The sequence below is a fragment of the Semicossyphus pulcher genome, unplaced genomic scaffold (assembly GCF_022749685.1).
Source record: "Semicossyphus pulcher isolate SPU_LCO1_2020_fin unplaced genomic scaffold, fSemPul1.0.p SCAF_1, whole genome shotgun sequence".
NCBI lineage: Eukaryota > Metazoa > Chordata > Actinopteri > Labriformes > Labridae > Semicossyphus > Semicossyphus pulcher.
This window is the reverse complement of record NW_027211603.1, coordinates 36,169,672-36,190,976: the sequence shown is the minus strand read 5'-3', so window position 1 is coordinate 36,190,976 and position 21,305 is coordinate 36,169,672. Positions and strand designations below refer to the sequence as shown.

Below are 21,305 nucleotides of genomic sequence, written 5' to 3'. Positions count from 1 at the left end.
ACTGGGCAGAGCCTTAACAAACTCTCACATACATTGTCCAATCTCCACCAAATTTCACAGGTTTGATGAGGGTACCGCCCTGAACACATCTACATATTAATCTTTCGCTCATAGTCATAGCGCCACCTACTGGGCAGAGCCAGTACTAACTCTCACATAGATTGTCTGATCAGCTCCTTATTTCACATGCATGATAACTGTCTCGGCCTGCACAGGTCTACATATGAATATTTTTTCGCTCATACTCATAGCCCCACCTACTGGTAAGAGCCAGTACTACCTCTCACATACAATGTTATATCAGCTTCAAATTTCACATGCATGATCTTAGTCTCGGCCTGAACAGATCTCCATAGGAATTTGGGTGATGCTGATATCACAACCTACTGGTGCACAGTCCCTGGCTGCAGCACATGCTGTGGGTGCAGCACGCCCTGCTTCTGCGACACGCCCCGCGGCCGCGACACGCCCCAACGTGGCCACGGGTGCGAGGGCCCGTTCATCGCCGCTTGCGGCTTTAATTATCATTCTTCCTCTTCTTTCATTGTTGTCGAATTTTGCATTTTTCGAGGCTTAAATGTCCTCGGAGCATCATGAAACTGTGCACACTCGTCAAGTCTGCACAGGAACAGGAAGTGGCCTTTAACTCGGCCGTGCATGTTCCAATGTGACCCAGACTTTCCATGTTTAATAAGAACAACGGCATGAACACGTTGATATGCCATTATTCACTGATACTCCTAGCGCTGACTACTGGCGACAGGAAATAACAGGAAATTTAATGGATAACGCTACGAGCTACTATTCCAAGACGGTGCAACATATCCTACTCAAATGTGTCTCAGTATGGACCTTAGACCTGGATTAAGCTCCATCGTGAACCTCATAACTCCACGTCTCACGTTGCTGCTGTGGCGTGGCGTTGTTCGCCACTAACAGGAAGTACTTTTTCCAGGGGCTTACAATACTGATACAGCCCTGAAAATTGGTAACCATGTCCCCAGTGGGGTAATGGGAAGGTCTGTATAGGTTTTGTTAGTGGGCGTGGCTAAATGTCTCAGTGGCGCCCCCTACAATATTCAAACAATCAGCCCCTGCAGCACGTTAAACTTACACTTACCAAATCCCGCACACTTATGTATGATGTCTAGATCTAATAAAAAGCCTCTTGGACCAACAGGAAGTCCGCCATTTTAGATGACGTTGTCAAAAACCCCATGTTTTTTCGACATTTCCAGGGCTCATACTTAAACGAACTCCTCCTAGGGCGTTCCTCCAATCCCCCTCAAATTTTCCCCGGGCACAGAGGAGACATTAACGATGCATAGTTATCGAAAACTTCAAAAGGCGTGGCCGTGGTGGCTCGTCAAAGTTCCAAGTCTCGCCATGACACAGGAGATTGCTTTAACCCAAACATACAGGGTCTTGTCAGCCTGAAACTTTATATGTATGACATATGTCACTGCCTGAACACTCCTGCATGTTGAAAATCAGTCTGTCATCAGAGCGCCACCTACTGGTTCGAGGTATTCAGTCTCATGCGACATGCATCCTTTACTTGACTGGCTGTACATGCTCCTATGTGACCCAGACTTTCCAGGTATGATAAGGCTCCTGCCCTGAACACATTAATATGCCATAATTCACTGATGTGCCTAGCGCCACCTACTGGCGATAGTAAATATCAGGCAATTTCATGTTTTACGCTACAATCTACTGCTCCAAGACGGTACAACATATACTCCTCAAATTTCTCTCAGTAGAGTACGGTTTGGAAAAAAAAACAGGTGACTCTACCTCAAGAGGCATGGTCAAGGCGGCACATCAAAAAACCAGTTGCAATCCTTCGCCATAAACATTCAAACTGCTATAACTCGCCTGTACATCAACATATCTGCCTCATATGTCATGTGCTTCATAAGAGTCCCGTTCTGAACAAATCTACACTGAACATTTGCATAACAGGCACATCACCATCTAGTGGCAACAGGAAGTCACTCTTTCTACTTTTACATGTCCACTTCCTATTAGGTTGTTTGTAACCCATTCAGATTTGGTCAACAACACCCAAAGGCCTTTGACATGCTCCATTTTGAAACTCATAAGTCCATGTCCCACGTTGTTGCCGTCGCGACATGTTGTTCGCCACTAACAGGAAGTACATTTTTCAGGTGCTTAATATACTGATACAGCCCTGACAATCGGTACACATGTCCCCAGTGGGGTAATGGGAAGGTCTGTATAGGTTTTGTTAGTGAGCGTGGCTAAATGGCTCAGTGGCGCCCCCTACAATTTTTCAAATATACAGCCCATGCAGAACTTTACACCGAAACTGTGGCTGCAAGTTGCTCTGCGACTGCGACACGCCCCGGCGTCTGCGGGCCCGTTCAATGCTGCTTGCAGCACTAGTTGGATTTTTTTTTTTTTTTGAACTAACACATTCAGTTCAATCAACATGAATTATAATGTATGTGAAGTCAGCATCATGTTAGGGATAAAGCTAATGCAAATTAAAACAGCCACTGAATGATATTTCATTAGTTTAATATTAAAAATATGATTGAAGTGCTTCCATGTATGTTTTTTTTTTGTCCCGCTGGATTGCTCCTAAATTAATATAAATTTTAGCTTCCGGTCGTGATTAAGTATTAAATAAAAAGACCAGTTCAAACTTGCGCATTTACTCGAGCAGCAGTTTCTTCCCACGCCGCTTCTCTCTCTTTTGCAGCTTCTTTGTGAAACGGACCCCAGAGGGCGGGAGCACATTACACCAGTTTTAAAGTTGCTGCATTGGCTCCCCGTGTGTTTCAGGATCGATTTTAAGGTTATTTTATTAGTTTTTAAATGTCTTTATGGTCTTGCGCCATCTTATCTATCTTAACTGCTTTTATCATATCAACCCTCGCGGACCCTGAGGTCCTCCGGCACCGGCCTTTTAGTCATTCCTAAAGTTAGAACAAAAACCCACGGTGAGGCAGCATTCAGTTACTGTGGCCCACACTTGTGGAACAGCCTGCCGGAGAGCATCAGGACCGCAGAGACAGTTGATATTTTTAAAAAGAAGCTCAAGACTCACATTTTCAACTTGGTTTTAACTAATTTATGCTATTCTTCTAACTATTTTATTCTATTTTTAATATCTAAAATTTTTATAGATTTATTCTTAATTGTTTTTTCACTTTATTATTATGAAATCTTCTAAGCCTTAGTTTTATTTTTATTCATTTATTCTTAAATCTTTCTATCTCAAAGTTTAATACATTTTATTTTATTTTTTCTATTTTTATAATTTTATTTCTTACATTTATCTCAGCCTATCTTATTGTCTTTTAGCCTTTTACTTTTTAGCTCCAGTGTTTCCTCATGGGAGCCCTCCACACTGGGAGTTGTGTCTGGTCTGCCCACGGGGACGTCGCCCTGGAGATCCCTCAGGCCCGGAGGACCGTGGGGCTCTGCACCTTGTGGGGAGTCTATCCCGGTCTTTCCGGGTAGGGGTGGTCTCTGTGGGTGGCACTCCCTGCAGGCGTAGACTGTGACCCCTCCCAGTGCGGATTGGCTCCCTTAGGTGGCGTTTTCCTCACCTGTTCCTCAGTGTCCTGCCATTCCTCTTTACCATGTTTTATCCTGAGTGCGTGTGTTACGGCCTCTCAAACTAAGTATAAGACAAAACAAAGGCTCACAATGAGGACCGCAACATATTTAAAAAGGACGCCACACAACAGAAGAATGTTTGAAAACCCACAGGGTTTTAATTTGTTTATTGAATAAAGAATCAGAAAATCATCACTACTAAAATAACTGATAAGGGGAAAAAAAAGGAGCTGGAGACCCCGGCCAAAATGAACAAAAGTGGGCAAGTACTGGGCCAGCCACGCAATGGACCGTCGCTCCCAGCACCTCCCCCTAAACTACCTAAACTGGGAAAATCATCATAAAACAAAAGACGAAATAACTAGACTACCGGAAATCTCCAGCCAAAACTAAAACAACAAAACCCCAACAATATAAATACATGTTGAGGGGAAAAGGACCTGTGGAAAAGAATACAACCAAAGTTAGGAGGAACAAAAGAAAAACCCTCCTCACCACGAGGTTGCTGTCTGCGTGTGTGTGTCTGCCCTCCTCACTCTGCTCTCCCTGCACCTCTATATCTCCTCCCCCTTTCCTGAGCGCTCATTGCACTCAGGTGCGCAGCAGGCAGAAGGAGGATGGAGAATCAGAGACACAGGGAGAGTGAGAGAAAGGAGCAAAACAAAATTAACTGGCCACACATAACAGCGTGCATGTGTGTGGGTGGGTGTATATTTTAGTGTGTATGTGCATACGTGTACATGTGTGTCTGTCTGTATCTGTGTGTGATAAAGTGTATGTGAGCCTCTGTGGGTGGGTTGGGAGGATTTTAGTTGGTTTTGTGAACTTACAATATAGTTTCAGTTAGTTATAATTATTTTGTGAAGCCGAGTTTTTAGTTTTATTGCAGATAACGAAACCGTTTTTGACAATTTATTTTTCGTTAATTATAATAACCTTGATTTCACTTGATATATAATTCACTTATACACTTTCCACAGTAATAGTCTGATTATTTAAATATAAAATTCCTTTACAAGTCTTAAATGGCCGGAGATCACACAGAGTTATCATTACAGGTGCTGCCTGGATAATTTTGCAATAGCATGACTTACTTGTGATCCTTAGAATCTATCCCAACTGTGGCAGATGGCATCTCCTTTGTCCTTGAGGAAAGGATGACCCGTCTCCCAACTTTTCTGCGCTTTGAGTTAAGAATAACCGTGTCTTTTGTTAAGTACACAAAACAGCCCCTGAATCTGTGGGTCCAGCAATCATCAAAAAGGGACAAAGCTGCACACAGATTAAGTGTATCACAAAAATGTAAGACAGCCATAAATTATGAAGAGATTCTCGATATCTTCCACAATACCTGTAGCTGCAAAAGAAAAAAAAACACTGACACAGAAACTCTACTATGGTGAGAGTGATCATACGTACTGCCACTTCTATTGGCTGTAAAGGCTGTCGATGGATTTGTGATGCATTCAAGCCCATTACATGGTATTTGTTTTAATGGACACACTTAAGAAAGCTGTTCCTCCTGACATTTCCTGTGGGAACGACGGTCCCTTGCATACCCACTAATTATCTACCACTGAATATAACACACAACTGTGCCAGCAATGTATAAATGGAGATGCCAAACCTGGGGGGGTAAAGGATATGTCACCGACATCAAACAGGTACCTTACTTTGTATAAGTCATCTTATATAGCAGTCAATTTTTTCTGTGAATATTTCCCACTTAGGGTCAAGTCTGTGGCCTGTGTGGAAACTACGACGGCAACAGTAAGAATGACTTCACCACCCGCTCCCAGGAGACAGTGGCAGACGTTCTTGAGTTTGGTAACAGTTGGAAGGTTTCGCCCAGCTGCCCAAATGCCCAACTGATCACTGATCCCTGTTCCACCAACAGCTATCGGGCAGCCTGGTCCAAGAGACAATGTAGCATCATCATTAGTGTCACCTTCAAGAAATGTCACTCACAGGTAACTATGGTGACAGCAAGCATGTGTCCTTACCGTTACTCCTTGGCAAGATCCAAGATGATCCAAGACCGAAAGTGTGACAAATCAATATGAATGTTTTCAATTTCCACCGGTTGTTTGCTTGTAATTTTAGCAACCCCTGACCTTGCAGCACCACCAACACCTCAATGTCTCTGCTATTAGCACCTATAGGACTGATTCTATTATACCACCAATATACTCATACAGCACAAAATTACATCATTGTCACTCTCTTTCTTGAATAAACTGCTAAATGTACATTTTTCTTTTTTCAAGGTTGATCCTGGTCCATTCTTTGATTCTTGTGTGAGAGACTCTTGTGCTTGTGACACTGGTGGAGACTGCGAGTGTTTCTGCACTGCGGTGGCTGCCTATGCCAGAGCTTGTAATGAAGCCAGGGTCTGTGTTAAATGGAGAACTCCAAAAATATGCCGTAAGTTTGGTTACACACCACACCAGGATTATGTTACCCAGGGAATGAGGACAGCATGAATATCTTTCACTGAAAGGTTTAAATAAATTTTTCATATAAGGTTACAACCTTATATGAAAAAGCCTGGAAGTACTTATTTTTCTCTTGCAGCTATTTTCTGTGACTACTACAATGCCCCTGATGGCTGTGAATGGCACTACAAGCCTTGCGGAGCTTCCTGCATGAAGACATGTAGGAATCCTTCAGGAAACTGTTCCAACCTCATCACAGCCATGGAAGGTACATTAGACTGATCTTTTGGCATGTTATCAAATCAAATCAAATCAAATCAAATTTTATCTGTATAGCGCCAAATCATAACAGTTATAACAGTTATCTCGAGACACTTTAGAAAAAAAGCAGGTCTAGACCGACTCTTTGTTTTTTTTATTTAAAGAGAGGCCCAACATGAATCACCATGAGTAGCACTTAGCAATATTCGGCACATTGGCAAGGAAAAACTTCCATTTAACAGGCAGAAACTTCGAGCAGAACCAGACTCATGTTGAACAGCCATCTGCCTCGACTGGATGGGCCGAAAATGGGATAGAAGGAGTTGCAGGATAGAGACAGGCAAAGAGAGCAACAACAACATATGTTCTTGTTACAACAACAACATATGTCCTTGTTACATGAACAACAATAGACACATACTTATGGTTACAATGCCAATAATAGTGGTAGACTAGGGTGAAGATTAGCAAAATAAATAAATAAATAAATTAGCGAGAGAAGCAGAGTAATGATAAAGGCTGAGGTAATCGTAATTGTAACAGTTGAAGTCAACAGGTCTACTATTAGCATTAGCAGCAACAATAATGATACTATGGGGATACTGATGTTAGCAGTTGTTGCAGTCGAGCAGGTCCACAGCAGCAGGTGGTCTGCAGCAACGATCCCCAGGAACCTTCAAGACAAGGGAGCATGAGAACTCCTGGGAAGATATATGGTTAGTAATGTTAATGGGACCAGAAGATACAGAGTTAATGAGCTGCATTAATATGACAGAGAGAGAGAGAGAGAGAGAGAGAGAGAGAGAGAGGAGCTTGGTGTGTCAGATCCCCCCGGCAGTCTAAACCTATAGCAGCGTAACTATGGGCTAGTCCAAGCCTGAGCCAGCCCTAACTATAAGCTTTATCAAAGAGGAAAGTTTTAAGTCTACTCTTAAAAGAAGAGAGGGTGTCTGCCTCCCGGACCTTGACTGGTAGATTGTTCCAGAGGAGGGGGGCCTGGTAATTGAAGGCTCTACCTCCAACACTACTCTTAGAGACTTTAGGTACCACAAGCAGGCCTGCATCCTGGGAGCGCAATGTTCTGGAGGGGTAAAGTTTTTTTGCATTGTTTTGAGACAAGATGTGTCTGATTTTTGCTATGTTGCGAAGATGAAAGAAGGCTGTCCTTGATATTTGTTTTATGTGGGATATGAAGGACATATCCTGATCAAATAGAACTCCCAGATTCCTAACTGGATGCCAGGCTGATGCCATCTAGGGCAGCTATATCATTAGGGAAAGAAAGTTGGAGGTCCCTACTTTTTGATTTTAAAAAAATCATCTCATTAATTACAGGCTTTGTATGAATTTATAGCAATTAATTGCATATATCAATGATTTCTGTGAGAAGCACATCACATATAGACTTACTCAGTCTGGATTATCCTCTTTCTAGATGGTTATTTCTTCCTTCCACACTGTAATTCCTTATTCAGTTACTTAGTTATTCAGTATTTTGGTCGGGGAGTAGGCGAGGCTGCTTCTCCGCTGCTTGTCCGCTATCCTCACCTACGCCCGCAGCGCACACCTGCTTTCAAACACGTTGTCATCCGCCTCATAAAGACAGTCCTTGTGACACATTGCCCACAAAAGTGCACAATGACCTGATGCGGTCAGCCACATACTAGGTTTTGACCTAGTTTTGTTAAAGAATAAATATACTTATCATCAGGAGTTCCAACATTCAGCACATATGAAATGTGTGTGTGTGAGGACAATATCTGGATGAATGTGTGTGTGGATGGGTGAAGGAGGGGAAAACTGTAAAGTGCTTTGGCTGTAACTGTATTTCTCCTAAAGCCCGACAATGGTTTCTCAGGCTGCTATCCACAGTGTCCCCTTACCCACCCCTACTTTGATGAAGACTCCATGAAGTGTGTTGCGTGCCACACATGTAAATGCTTTGATGAAATGGGCAACCATTACAACAACGGAGAAAAGGTTCCATCTAAAAGCTGTTACGAATGGTAAGTCTCAAACAGAGAATAGAACAATGGGCTTAACACACATTCAGCAATGATACATACACCACATTTGGACATGCACTCTCATGTTGTAAAATAATGGAGTTAATCTTTTTGAGTGACTGACATTAATTCAAGACCAACAAGCACAGTAGCTGGATAATTCTTAGCTCCTGTCCTCCCCTTTTTCGCAATCTTAAGTCTATCAGTTCTTAGAGAGGTCCAAGGATAACATGGTTGACTTAAAAAATGTGGACTTCTTGAGAGGAAATCGAGTTTTTCTTTTTCTGTGGGGTCATCAATAACCCTATTTGTTGTTTAATATATCATTCATGAATACATTTATATTTTGCACTTCCCAAACCTCCCAGAGACAAGGATTTAACCAGTTGAAGAGAACAATCTCCCTTTTGACTTTTTGTTTCATTAACCTATAGTTTTGAAATTTAATTTTTTGAACTTGAATTCAGCTACAGAGTCTATTAGGCCCGTAAATCTGACGCAATGAAGGTGTCTTAAATCTCTTGGATCTTTCAGGCACATGGTGTGCTACTTTTCTTCTGTTTTTGCATTATGAAAACATGTGACAGATACACTGCCCAGGTTAATAGGGGCAGACCTTTACAAGCAATTTTAGCTTTTCTTAATGATCTAATAATCATTCGATAGGATTGGGTTGGGGTTTGGTTGTTGTTCATAATCCTTTTATTATAAATTTAAACTGAATAAACTGACATTTTCTTGTAGCAACCTAATGCATTGATGATATAGAAGACGGTAAATTCTGTAACTTTATTTCATTGTCAACTTTGCATTGGTTGTTCTAAAGACATTCTCCTAACTGTATGGGTGTTCAGGCTTATCTTTTTCCATTTATGATGTTGAATGTTTTACAATTCGATCCTCAGTACTTTGCTGTCATAGACCAGTGTTGTCTCTGGCTGACCCCATTACATATTTTGCATCAGTATGCAGAGCCATATTATCTTGCAAAATGGACCTCCTGTAGAGCTGGTCTCCTCTCTTTGTATTTACTGTGCATATTAAAATACATAAATGATCAGTATCTTAAGTTTTAAAGTCATCATCCACAGTTACATCTTGAAGTTTACAAAATGAGATACTGTATACTTGCAGGTGCTTGTCGCATAAAACTTAGCTGTTGTATTTGGGGAAAATACAGAGATGAAAATGAAAAAATGTTGTTGGAATAATAGATTGTTTAAAAACTGTTTTTTCTAATAATGTAATCATAATTTCTTCTATTTGAAGTCAATGTATGGGCTGCAGAATAAGCTGCAACTACAATGCATTCTGTAAGTACACATATACAGAAATAGATAAATACACTTTATTTCTTTATTTATGCAAGTACTCACACACACACACACACACACACACACAATGTGTATGTATATATATATATATATATATAATACTGCATACACTGTTCATTTGTAAATAACTGATGTATGTAACTTTTGCATTTATATCTTATTTAATTGTTTATACACTACCAGTCAAAAGTTTGGACACACTTTCCCATTCACTTGTATGAGAAAATGTGTCCAAACTTTTGACTGGTAGTGTATAATGCACATCTCTTCTATTATGCCATATATTTACATATATATACAGTATATATATAATGTAATGTAAGTAATGTAATGAATTGAAAGATGGTACTCTGAATCCACAGATTGTACATGCTTTATTTATGGAAAAATCTACAAATATGGGGAAGTCATCTACGCAACCCATAATGGGATGGGAATCTGCATTAAAGCTGTGTGTGGACCTGATGGGATAACAACCAGGACAACGTATCCATGCACATCTACCACAACTACTAGCCCGACAACAACCCCCTTTACATTTAGCACTCCTGGAACCACAACTTCAGGTACAGTAATCTATTCAGCATCACAAGTTATCTTTTTTATTTTCTCTTGAAAGCTCCTGTGAGGAACTTTTGGTTTGTGTTGATTTTGGCGCCCCCTGTGGACAACGAAGTACCTCTTTGCTGATTTTGTCCTATACATGCTTAAGTGTTGGTTTTTAACGATAAATCTCCTCTTGCTTTCTTTAACAGTCATATGTATCACTCACTTAAAGGTTTTGTCCTGGAAAATGTAACGACAAGCAGCGTGCAGTTATATAATGATATAACTGCAAATCATCAATCTTGTTGCTGATGGTCTGGTTTGCTTTTGTAGTTCATAATGAGTAATCAGAATTAATAACAGTCCGTTTCATATCCAGCAAAAAACTCCTCACAGGAGCTTTAACAAATACGCACACACAAAGAAGGGTACTTTTTTAACAAATTTAAAATTTTCACACACCTCATTATTTCACTTCCAACATTAGAGACAACAACAGTCACCACTGGCCCAACCTCTCCAATAACAACACATGGAACCAAAACAACAAATGTAAAAACAACCACATTAGGAGAAATAACAACATCTCCTGTTGCTACCACCAGTACTTCAGAACAATTAACTACTGCTAAAAAAACTACAACTGAAAAAACACCCACAACAGGACAAACTGAGACAACAGTAGTAACCACTATCCCAGTAACAACACCTACCAAAACAGGTACAACAAAAACTTCTGTTGGCATCTCTGCTACAGCATCATTAACAACAATCACAGGGACCACAACTGAAGAAACTGAGACCACAAGCTTTGAGACAACAACACCATCTACAGAATCCACCACTGGCCCAGTTACAACTTCTACCACAACTGGTAGAACACCTTTAACAGCAACTAAAGGAAGGACAACAACAATTGTAACGTCAATACCTTCTGTTGCCACCACTTCAACAACAACCAAGAGAACTGCAACAACAACACCTCCAGAAGCCACCACTGGGCAAATTTCAACTTCTACCGCAAGTGGTACAACACAAACTTCTATTGCTACCACTACTACAGCACCATTAACTAAAACTATAGGAACCACAACTGAAGAAACAACCACAACATGGATTGAGACAACACCACCACCTACAGAATCTAACACTGGCCCAGTTATAACTTCAACCACGACTGGGAGAACGACACTAACAACCACAAAAGGAACCACAACAACATTCAGAACATCAACACCTTCTGTTGCCACCACTCAAACACCAACAACCACTAAAGGAACAACAACAGCTACAGAATCCACCACTGGCCCAGTTACAACTTCTGCCACAACTACTAAAAAAAAAACTTCTGTTGGTACTACGACTACTGCAGCGACATTAAGTACAACTACAGGATCAACAGCTGAAGAAACCACAACAGAAGAAACTGAGACAACAAGTGTTGGGACAACAACACCACCTACAGAATCCACCACTGGCCCAGTTACAACTTCTACAACAACTAAAGGAACCACAAACACAGTTGTAACATCAACACTTTCTGTTGCAACCAACACAACTACAGCACCAAAAACAACATTTAACGGAACCACATCAACAATTGTAACATTAACACCTTCTTTTGCCACCACTACAACACAAACAACAACTAACGGAACCACAACAACAACAGCCACAGAATCCACCACTGGCCCAGTTACAACTTCTTCCACAACAACAACAACACCTACAGAATCCACCACTAGCCAAGTTACATCTTCATCCACAAGTGGTACAACACACACCTCTGTTGGTACCACTACTACATCACCAATTACTACAACTATAGGAACCACAACTAAAGAAACAACCACAACAGAAGAAACTGAGACAACAAGCATTGAGACAACAACACCACCTACAGAATCAACCACTGGCCCAGTTACAACGTCTACCACAACTGGTAGAACAACTTCAACAACAACTGACGGAACCACAACTACAGCACCAACAACAATATCTAACGGAAGCACAACAACACGAGTAACATCACTACGTTCTGTTGCCACCACTATAATACCAACAACAACTAAAGGAACCACAACAACAGCCACAGAATCCACCAACAGCCAAGTTACAAAGTCTACGACAACTGGTAGAACAAATTCAACAGAAACTAATGGAACCACAACTACAAGAGTAACTTCCACACCTTCTGTTGCCACAACTAAAATACCAACAACAACTAAAGGAACCACAACAACAGCCACAGAATCCACCACTGGCCAAGTTACAACGTCTACGACAACTGGTAGAACAACTTCAACAACAACTAACAGAACCACAACAACACGAGTAACATCAACACCTTCTGTTGCCACCACTAAAATACCAACAACAACTGACGGAACCACAACAACACGAGTACCATCAACACCTTCTGTTGCCACCACTACAATACCAACAACAACTAAAGGAACCACAACAACAGCCACAGAATCCACCACTGGCCCATTTACAACTTCTACCGCAACAACAACACCTATAGAATCCATCACTAGCCAAGTTACATCTTCTACCACAAGTGGTACAACACAAACTTCTGTTGGTACCACTACTACATCACCATTAACTACAACTATAGGAACCACAACTAAAGAAACAACCACAACAGAAGAAACTGAGACAACAAGCATTGAGACAACAACACCACATACAGAATCCACCACTGGCCAAGATACAACGTCTACGACAACTGGTAGAACAACTTCAACAAAAACTAATGGAACCACAACAAAACGAGTAACATCAACATCTTCTGTTGCCACCACTACAACTACAACACCAACAACAACTAATGGATCCACAACAACAACAGCCACAGAATCCACCACTGGCCCAGTAACAACCTCTACCACAACTGGTAGAACAACTATAACAATGACTAACGGAACCACAACAACAGTTGTAACATCAGCACCTTCTGTTGCCACTACTACAATTACAACACCAACAACAACTAACGGAACCACAACAACAACAGCCACAGAATCCACCACTGGCCCATTTACAACTTCTACTGCAACAACAACACCTAGAGAAATTACCACTAGCCAAGTTACATCTTCAACCACAAGTGGTAAAACACAATCTTCTGTTGGTACCACTACTACATCACCAGTAACTACAACTATAGGAACCACAACTAAAGAAACAACCACAACAGAAGAAACTGAGACAACAAGCATTGAGACAACAACACCACATAGAGAATCCACCACTGGCCCAGTTACAATGTCTACCACAACTGGTAGAACAACTTCAACTACAACTAACGGAACCACAACAACAGTTGTAACATCAACACCTTCTGTTGCCACCACTACAATACCAACAACAACTAAAGGAACCACAACAACAGCCACAGAATCCACCACTGACAAAGTTACAACGTTTACGACAACTGGAAAAACAACTTCAACAGAAACTAATGGAACCACAAGCACACGAGTAACTTCCACACCTTCTGTTGCCACCACTACAATACCAACAACAACTAAAGGAACCACAACCACAGCCACAGAATCCACCACTGGCCGAGTTACAACGTCTACGACAACTGGTAGAACAACTTCAACAACAAATAACGGAACCACAACAGCCACAGAATCCACCACTGGCCCATTTACAACTTCTACCGCAACAACAACACCTATAGAATCCATCACTAGCCAAGTTACATCTTCTACCACAAGTGGTACAACACAAACTTCTGTTGGTACCACTACTACATCACCATTAACTACAACTATAGGAACCACAACTAAAGAAACAACCACAACAGAAGAAACGGAGACAACAAGCATTGAGACAACAACACCACCTACAGAATCCACCACTGGCCAAGTTACAACGTCTACGACAACTGGTAGAACAACTTCAACAAAAACTAATGGAACCACAACAAAACGAGTAACATCAACACCTTCTGTTGCCACCACTACAACTACAACACCAACAACAACTAATGGAACCACGACAACAACAGCCACAGAATCCACCACTGGCCCATTTACAACTTCTACCGCAACAATAACACCTAGAGAATTTACAACTAGCCAAGTTACATCTTCAACCACAAGTGGTAGAAAAACTTCAACAACAACTACCGGAACCACAACAACAGCCACAGAATCCACCACTGGCCCATTTACAACTTCTACGGCAACAATAACACCTAGAGAATTTACAACTAGCCAAGTTACATCTTCAACCACAAGTGGAAAAACACAATCTTCTGTTGGTACCACTTCTACATCACCATTAACTACAACTATAGGAACCACAACTAAAGAAACAACCACAACAGAAGAAACTGAGACAACAAGCATTGAGACAAAAACACCACATACAGAATCCACCACTGGCCCAGTTACAACCTCTACCACAACTGGTAGTACAACTAAAACAACAACTACTGGAACCACAACAACAGCCACAGAATCCACCACTGGCCAAGTTACAACGTCTATGACAACTGGTATAACAACTTCAACAAAAATTAAAGGAACCACAACAAAACGAGTAACATCAACACCTTCTGTTGCCACCACTACAACTATAACACCAACAACAACTAACGGAACCACAACAACCACAGAATCCACCACTGGCCCAGTTACAACCTCTTCCACAACTGGTAGAACAACTATAACAATGACTAACGGAACCACAACAACACAAGTACCATCAACAGAAACTAATGGAACCACAAGCACACGATTAACTTCCACACCTTCTGTTGCCACCACTACAATACCAACAACAACTAAAGGAACCACAACAACAGCCACAGAATCCACCACTGGCGAAGTTACAACGTCTACAACAACTGGTAGAACAACTTCAACAAAAACTAATGGAACCAAAACAAAACGAGTAACTTCCACACCTTCTGTTGCCACCACTACAACACCAACAACAACTAACGGAACCACGACAACAACAGCCACAGAATCCACCACTGGCCCATTTACAACTTTTACCGCAACAACGACAACTAGAGACTTTACCATTAGCCAAGTTACATCTTCAACCACAAGTGGTAAAACACAATCTTCTGTTGGTACCACTACTACATCACCAGTAACTACAACTATAGGAACCACAACTAAAGAAACAACCACAACAGAAGAAACTGAGACAACAAGCATTGAGACAACAACACCACTTACAGAATCCACCACAGGCCCAGTTACAACGTCTACGACAACTGGTGGAACAACTTCAACTACAACTAACGGAACCACAACAACAGTTGTAACATCAACACCTTCTGTTGCCAACACTACAACTACAGCACCAACAACAATAACTAATGGAACCACAACAACACGAGTAACATCAACACCTTCTGGTGCCACCACTACAATACCAACAACAAATAAAGGAACCACAACAACAGCCACAGAATCCACCACTGGCCAAGTTACAACGTCTACGACAACTGGTAGAACAACTTCAACAGAAACTAATGGAACCACAAGCACACGAGTAACTTCCACAACTTCGGTTGCCACCACTACAATACCAACAACAACTAAAGGAACCACAACAACAGCCACAAAATCCACCACTGGCCAAGTTACAACGTCTACGACAACTGGTAGAACAACTTCAACAAAAACTAATGGAACCACAACAAAACGAGTAACATCAACACCTTCTGTTGCCACCACTACAACTGCAACACCAACAACAACTAACGGAACCACGACAACAACAGCCACAGAATCCACCACTGGCCCATTTACAACTTCTACCGCAACAACAACACCTATAGAATCCACCACTAGCCAAGTTACATCTTCATCCACAAGTGGTACAACACAAACCTCTGTTGGTACCACTACTACATCACCATTAACTACAACTATGGGAACCACAACTAAAGAAACAACCACAACAGAAGAAACTGAGACTTCAAGCATTGAGACAACAACACCACCTACAGAATCCACCACTGGCCCAGTTACAACCTCTACCACAACTGGTAGAAAAACTTCAACAACAACTGCCGGAACCACAACAACAGCCACGGAATCCACCACTGGCCAAGTTACAACGTCTACGACAACTGGTAGAACAACTTCAACAAAAACTAATGGAACCACAACAAAACGAGTAACATCAACACCTTCTGTTGCCACCACTACAACTGCAACACCAACAACAACTAACGGAACCACAACAACAACAGCCACAGAATCCACCACTGGCCCATTTACAACTTCTACTGCAACAACAACACCTAGAGAATTTACCACTAGCCAAGTTACATCTTCAACCACAAGTGGTAAAACACAATCTTCTGTTGGTACCACTACTACATCACCAGTAACTACAACTATAGGAACCACAACTAAAGAAACAACCACAACAGAAGAAACTGAGACAACAAGCATTGAGACAACAACACCACCTACAGAATCCACCACTGGCCCAGTTACAATGTCTACCACAACTGGTAGAACAACTTCAACAAAAACTAATGGAACCACAACAAAACGAGTAACATCAACACCTTCTGTTGCCACCACTACAACTACAACACCAACAACAACTAATGGAACCGCAAAAACACCACCTACTGAATCCACCACAGGCCCAGTTACAACGTCTACCACAACTGGTAGAAAAACTTCAACAACTACCGGAACCACAACAACGGTTGTAACATCAGCACCTTCTGTTGCCACCACTACAACTACAGCACCAACAACAATAACTAACGGAACCACAACAACACGAGTACCATCAACACCTTCTGTTGCGACCACTACAACACCAACAACAACTAAAGGAACCACAACAACAGCCAAAGAATCCACCACTGGCAAAGTTACAATGTCTACGACAACTGGTAGAACAACTTCAACAAAAACTAATGGAACCAAAACAAAACGAGTAACTTCCACACCTTCTGTTGCCACCACTACAACACCAACAACAACTAACGGAACCACGACAACAACAGCCACAGAATCCACCACTGGCCCATTTACAACATCTACCGCAACAACACCACCTATAGAACCCACCACTAGCCAAGTAACATCTTCTACCACAAGTGGTACAACACAAACTTCTGTTGGTACCACTACTACATCACCAATAACTACAACTATAGGAACCACAACTAAGGAAACAACCACAAAAGAAGAAACTGAGACAACAAGCATTGAGACAACAACACCACCTACAGAATCCACCACTGGCCCAGTTGCAACCTCTACCACAACTGGTAGAACAACTTCAACAACAACTACCGGAACCACAACAACAGTTGTAACATCAGCACCTTCTGTTGCCACCACTACAATTACAGCACCAACAACAATAACTAACGGAACCACAACAACACGAGTACCATCAACACCTTCTGTTGCCACCACTGCAATACCAACAACAACTAAAGGAACCACAATTACAGCCACAGAATCAACCACTGGCCAAGTTACAATGTCTACGACAACTGGTAGAACAACTTCAACAAAAATTAATGGAACCACAAGCACACGAGTAACATCAACACCTTCTGTTGCCACCACTACAACTACAACACCAACAACAACTAACGGAACCACAACAACAACAGCCACAGAATCCACCACTGGCCCATTTACAACATCTACCGCAACAACAATACCTATAGAATCCACCACTAGCCAAGTTACATATTCTACCACAAGTGGTACAACACAAACTTCTGTTGGTACCACTACTACATCACCATTAACTACAACTATAGGAACCACAACTAAAGAAACAACCACAACAGAAGAAACTGAGACAACAAGCATTAAGACAACAACACCACCTACAGAATCCACCACTGGCCCAGTTACAACCTCTACCACAACTGGTAGAAAAACTTCAACAACAACTACCGGAACCACAACAACAGCCACGGAATCCACCACTGGCCAAGTTACAACGTCTACGACAACTGGTAGAACAACTTCAACAAAAACTAATGGAACCACAACAAAACGAGTAACATCAACACCTTCTGTTGCCACCACTACAACTGCAACACCAACAACAACTAACGGAACCACGACAACAACAGCCACAGAATCCACCACTGGCCCATTTACAACTTCTACCGCAACAACAACACCTATAGAATCCACCACTAGCCAAGTTACATCTTCATCCACAAGTGGTACAACACAAACCTCTGTTGGTACCACTACTACATCACCATTAACTACAACTATGGGAACCACAACTAAAGAAACAACCACAACAGAAGAAACTGAGACAACAAGCATTGAGACAACAACACCACATACAGAATCCACCACTGGCCCAGTTACAACCTCTACCACAACTGGTAGTACAACTAAAACAACAACTACCGGAACCACAACAAAACGAGTAACATCAACACCTTCTGTTGCCACCACTACAACTACAACACCAACAACAACTAATGGAACCACAACAACCACAGAATCCACCACTGGCCCAGTTACAACCTCTTCCACAACTACAGCACCAACAGCAATATCTAACGGAACCACAACAACACAAGTACCATCAACAGAAACTAATGGAACCACAAGCACACGAGTAACTTCCACACCTTCTGTTGCCACCACTACAATACCAACAACAACTAAAGGAACCACAACAACAGCCACAGAATCCACCACTGGCGAAGTTACAATGTCTACAACAACTGGTAGAACAACTTCAACAAAAACTAATGGAACCAAAACAAAACGAGTAACTTCCACACCTTCTGTTACCACCACTACAACACCAACAACAACTAACGGAACCACGACAACAACAGCCACAGAATCCACCACTGGCCCATTTACAACTTTTACCGCAACAACAACAACTAGAGACTTTACCATTAGCCAAGTTACATCTTCAACCACAAGTGGTAAAACACAATCTTCTGTTGGTACCACTACTACATCACCAGTAACTACAACTATAGGAACCACAACTAAAGAAACAACCACAACAGAAGAAACTGAGACAACAAGCATTGAGACAACAACACCACTTACAGAATCCACCACAGGCCCAGTTACAACGTCTACGACAACTGGTCGAACAACTTCAACTACAACTAACGGAACCACAACAACAGTTGTAACATCAACACCTTCTGTTGCCACCACTACAACTACAGCACCAACAACAATAACTAATGGAACCACAACAACACGAGTAACATCAACACCTTCTGGTGCCACCACTACAATACCAACAACAAATAAAGGAACCACAACAACAGCCACAGAATCCACCACTGGCCAAGTTACAACGTCTACGACAACTGGTAGAACAACTTCAACAGAAACTAATGGAACCACAAGCACACGAGTAACTTCCACAACTTCTGTTGCCACCACTACAATACCAACAACAACTAAAGGAACCACAACAACAGCCACAAAATCCACCACTGGCCAAGTTACAACGTCTACGACAACTGGTAGAACAACTTCAACAAAAACTAATGGAACCACAACAAAACGAATAACATCAACACCTTCTGTTGCCACCACTACAACTGCAACACCAACAACAACTAACGGAACCACAACAGCCACAGAATCCACCACTGGCCCAGATGCAACCTCTACCACAACTGGTAGAACAACTTCAACAACAACTAACGGAACCACAACAGCCACAGAATCCACCACTGGCCCATTTACAACTTCTACCGCAACAACACCACCTATAGAAGCCACCACTAGCCAAGTAACATCTTCTACCACAAGTGGTACAACACAAACTTCTGTTGGTACCACTACTACATCACCAATAACTACAACTATAGGAACCACAACTAAAGAAACAACCACAAAAGAAGAAAGTGAGACAACAAGCATTGAGACAACAACACCACCTACAGAATCCACCACTGGCCCAGTTGCAACCTCTACCACAACTGGTAGAACAACATCAACCACAACTACCGGAACCACAACAACAGTTGTAACATCAGCACCTTCTGTTGCCACCACTACAATTACAGCACCAACAACAATAACTAATGGAACCACAACAACACGAGTACCATCAACACCTTCTGTTGCCACCACTGCAATACCAACAACAACTAAAGGAACCACAATTACAGCCACAGAATCAACCACTGGCCAAGTTACAATGTCTACGACAACTGGTAGAACTACTTCAACAAAAATTAATGGAACCACAAGCACACGAGTAACATCAACACCTTCTGTTGCCACCACTACAACTATAACACCAACAACAACTAACGGAACCACAACAACAACAGCCACAGAATCCACCACTGGCCCATTTACAACATCTACCGCAACAACAACACCTATAGAATCCACCACTAGCCAAGTTACATCTTCTACCACAAGTGGTACAACACAAACTTCTGTTGGTACCACTACTACATCACCATTAACTACAACTATAGGAACCACAACTAAAGAAACAACCACAACAGAAGAAACTGAGACAACAAGCATTGAGACAACAACACCACCTACAGAATCCACCACTGGCCAAGTTACAACCTCTACCACAACTGGTAGAAAAACTTCTACAACAACTACCGGAACCACAACAAAACGAGTAACATCAACCCCTTCTGTTGCCACCACTACAACTGCAACACCAACAACAACTAACGGAACCACAACAACAGTTGTAACATTAACACCTTCTGTTGCCACTATTACAACACCAACAACAACCCCAATCACAACTACCGTATCTTCAACTGTAAGAACAGCATCCACTGCAACTTCGATAAGCCTATTAATAACAACTCTTCAAGGCAGCACAACTGTTTTAACAACTGGTGCAACCACTACTGGAGGAACCGAATCCACAGCGTTTTCAACAATATCACTACATTCCTCAACTGCGACATGTGTCTGCATTGCAAATGGAACATCATTTCATCCTGGTGGGTGATCTTACATTTTTATTTTAAATATACCTCATACATGGGGGTCATAGGATAAACAGTGCCTTTCCTGTTTTTTTTTTCAGACTGATATTTTTTTCATTTTATGGATTCAAATTTAGTAAATCACTGATAAATATTGATTTCTTTTGATACAGAAGTACAA

The 21,305-nt window shown here is 41.7% G+C and overlaps 1 protein-coding gene across 1 annotated transcript in view; it reads left to right on the top strand.

Moving 5' to 3' along the window:
- The window catches only part of LOC138591281 (mucin-2-like), a 152,326-nt gene that overhangs the window by 88,676 nt on the left and 42,345 nt on the right, over nucleotides 1–21,305 (top strand). Inside the window, exons 23-29 of the mRNA XM_069661861.1 lie at nucleotides 5,322–5,561; nucleotides 5,859–6,015; nucleotides 6,166–6,294; nucleotides 8,146–8,293; nucleotides 13,908–14,345; nucleotides 14,427–14,605; nucleotides 17,867–18,750. Of these exons, the coding sequence (XP_069517962.1) occupies nucleotides 5,322–5,561; nucleotides 5,859–6,015; nucleotides 6,166–6,294; nucleotides 8,146–8,293; nucleotides 13,908–14,345; nucleotides 14,427–14,605; nucleotides 17,867–18,750 (2,175 nt within the window). The remainder of the gene's footprint in view (nucleotides 1–5,321; nucleotides 5,562–5,858; nucleotides 6,016–6,165; nucleotides 6,295–8,145; nucleotides 8,294–13,907; nucleotides 14,346–14,426; nucleotides 14,606–17,866; nucleotides 18,751–21,305) is intronic.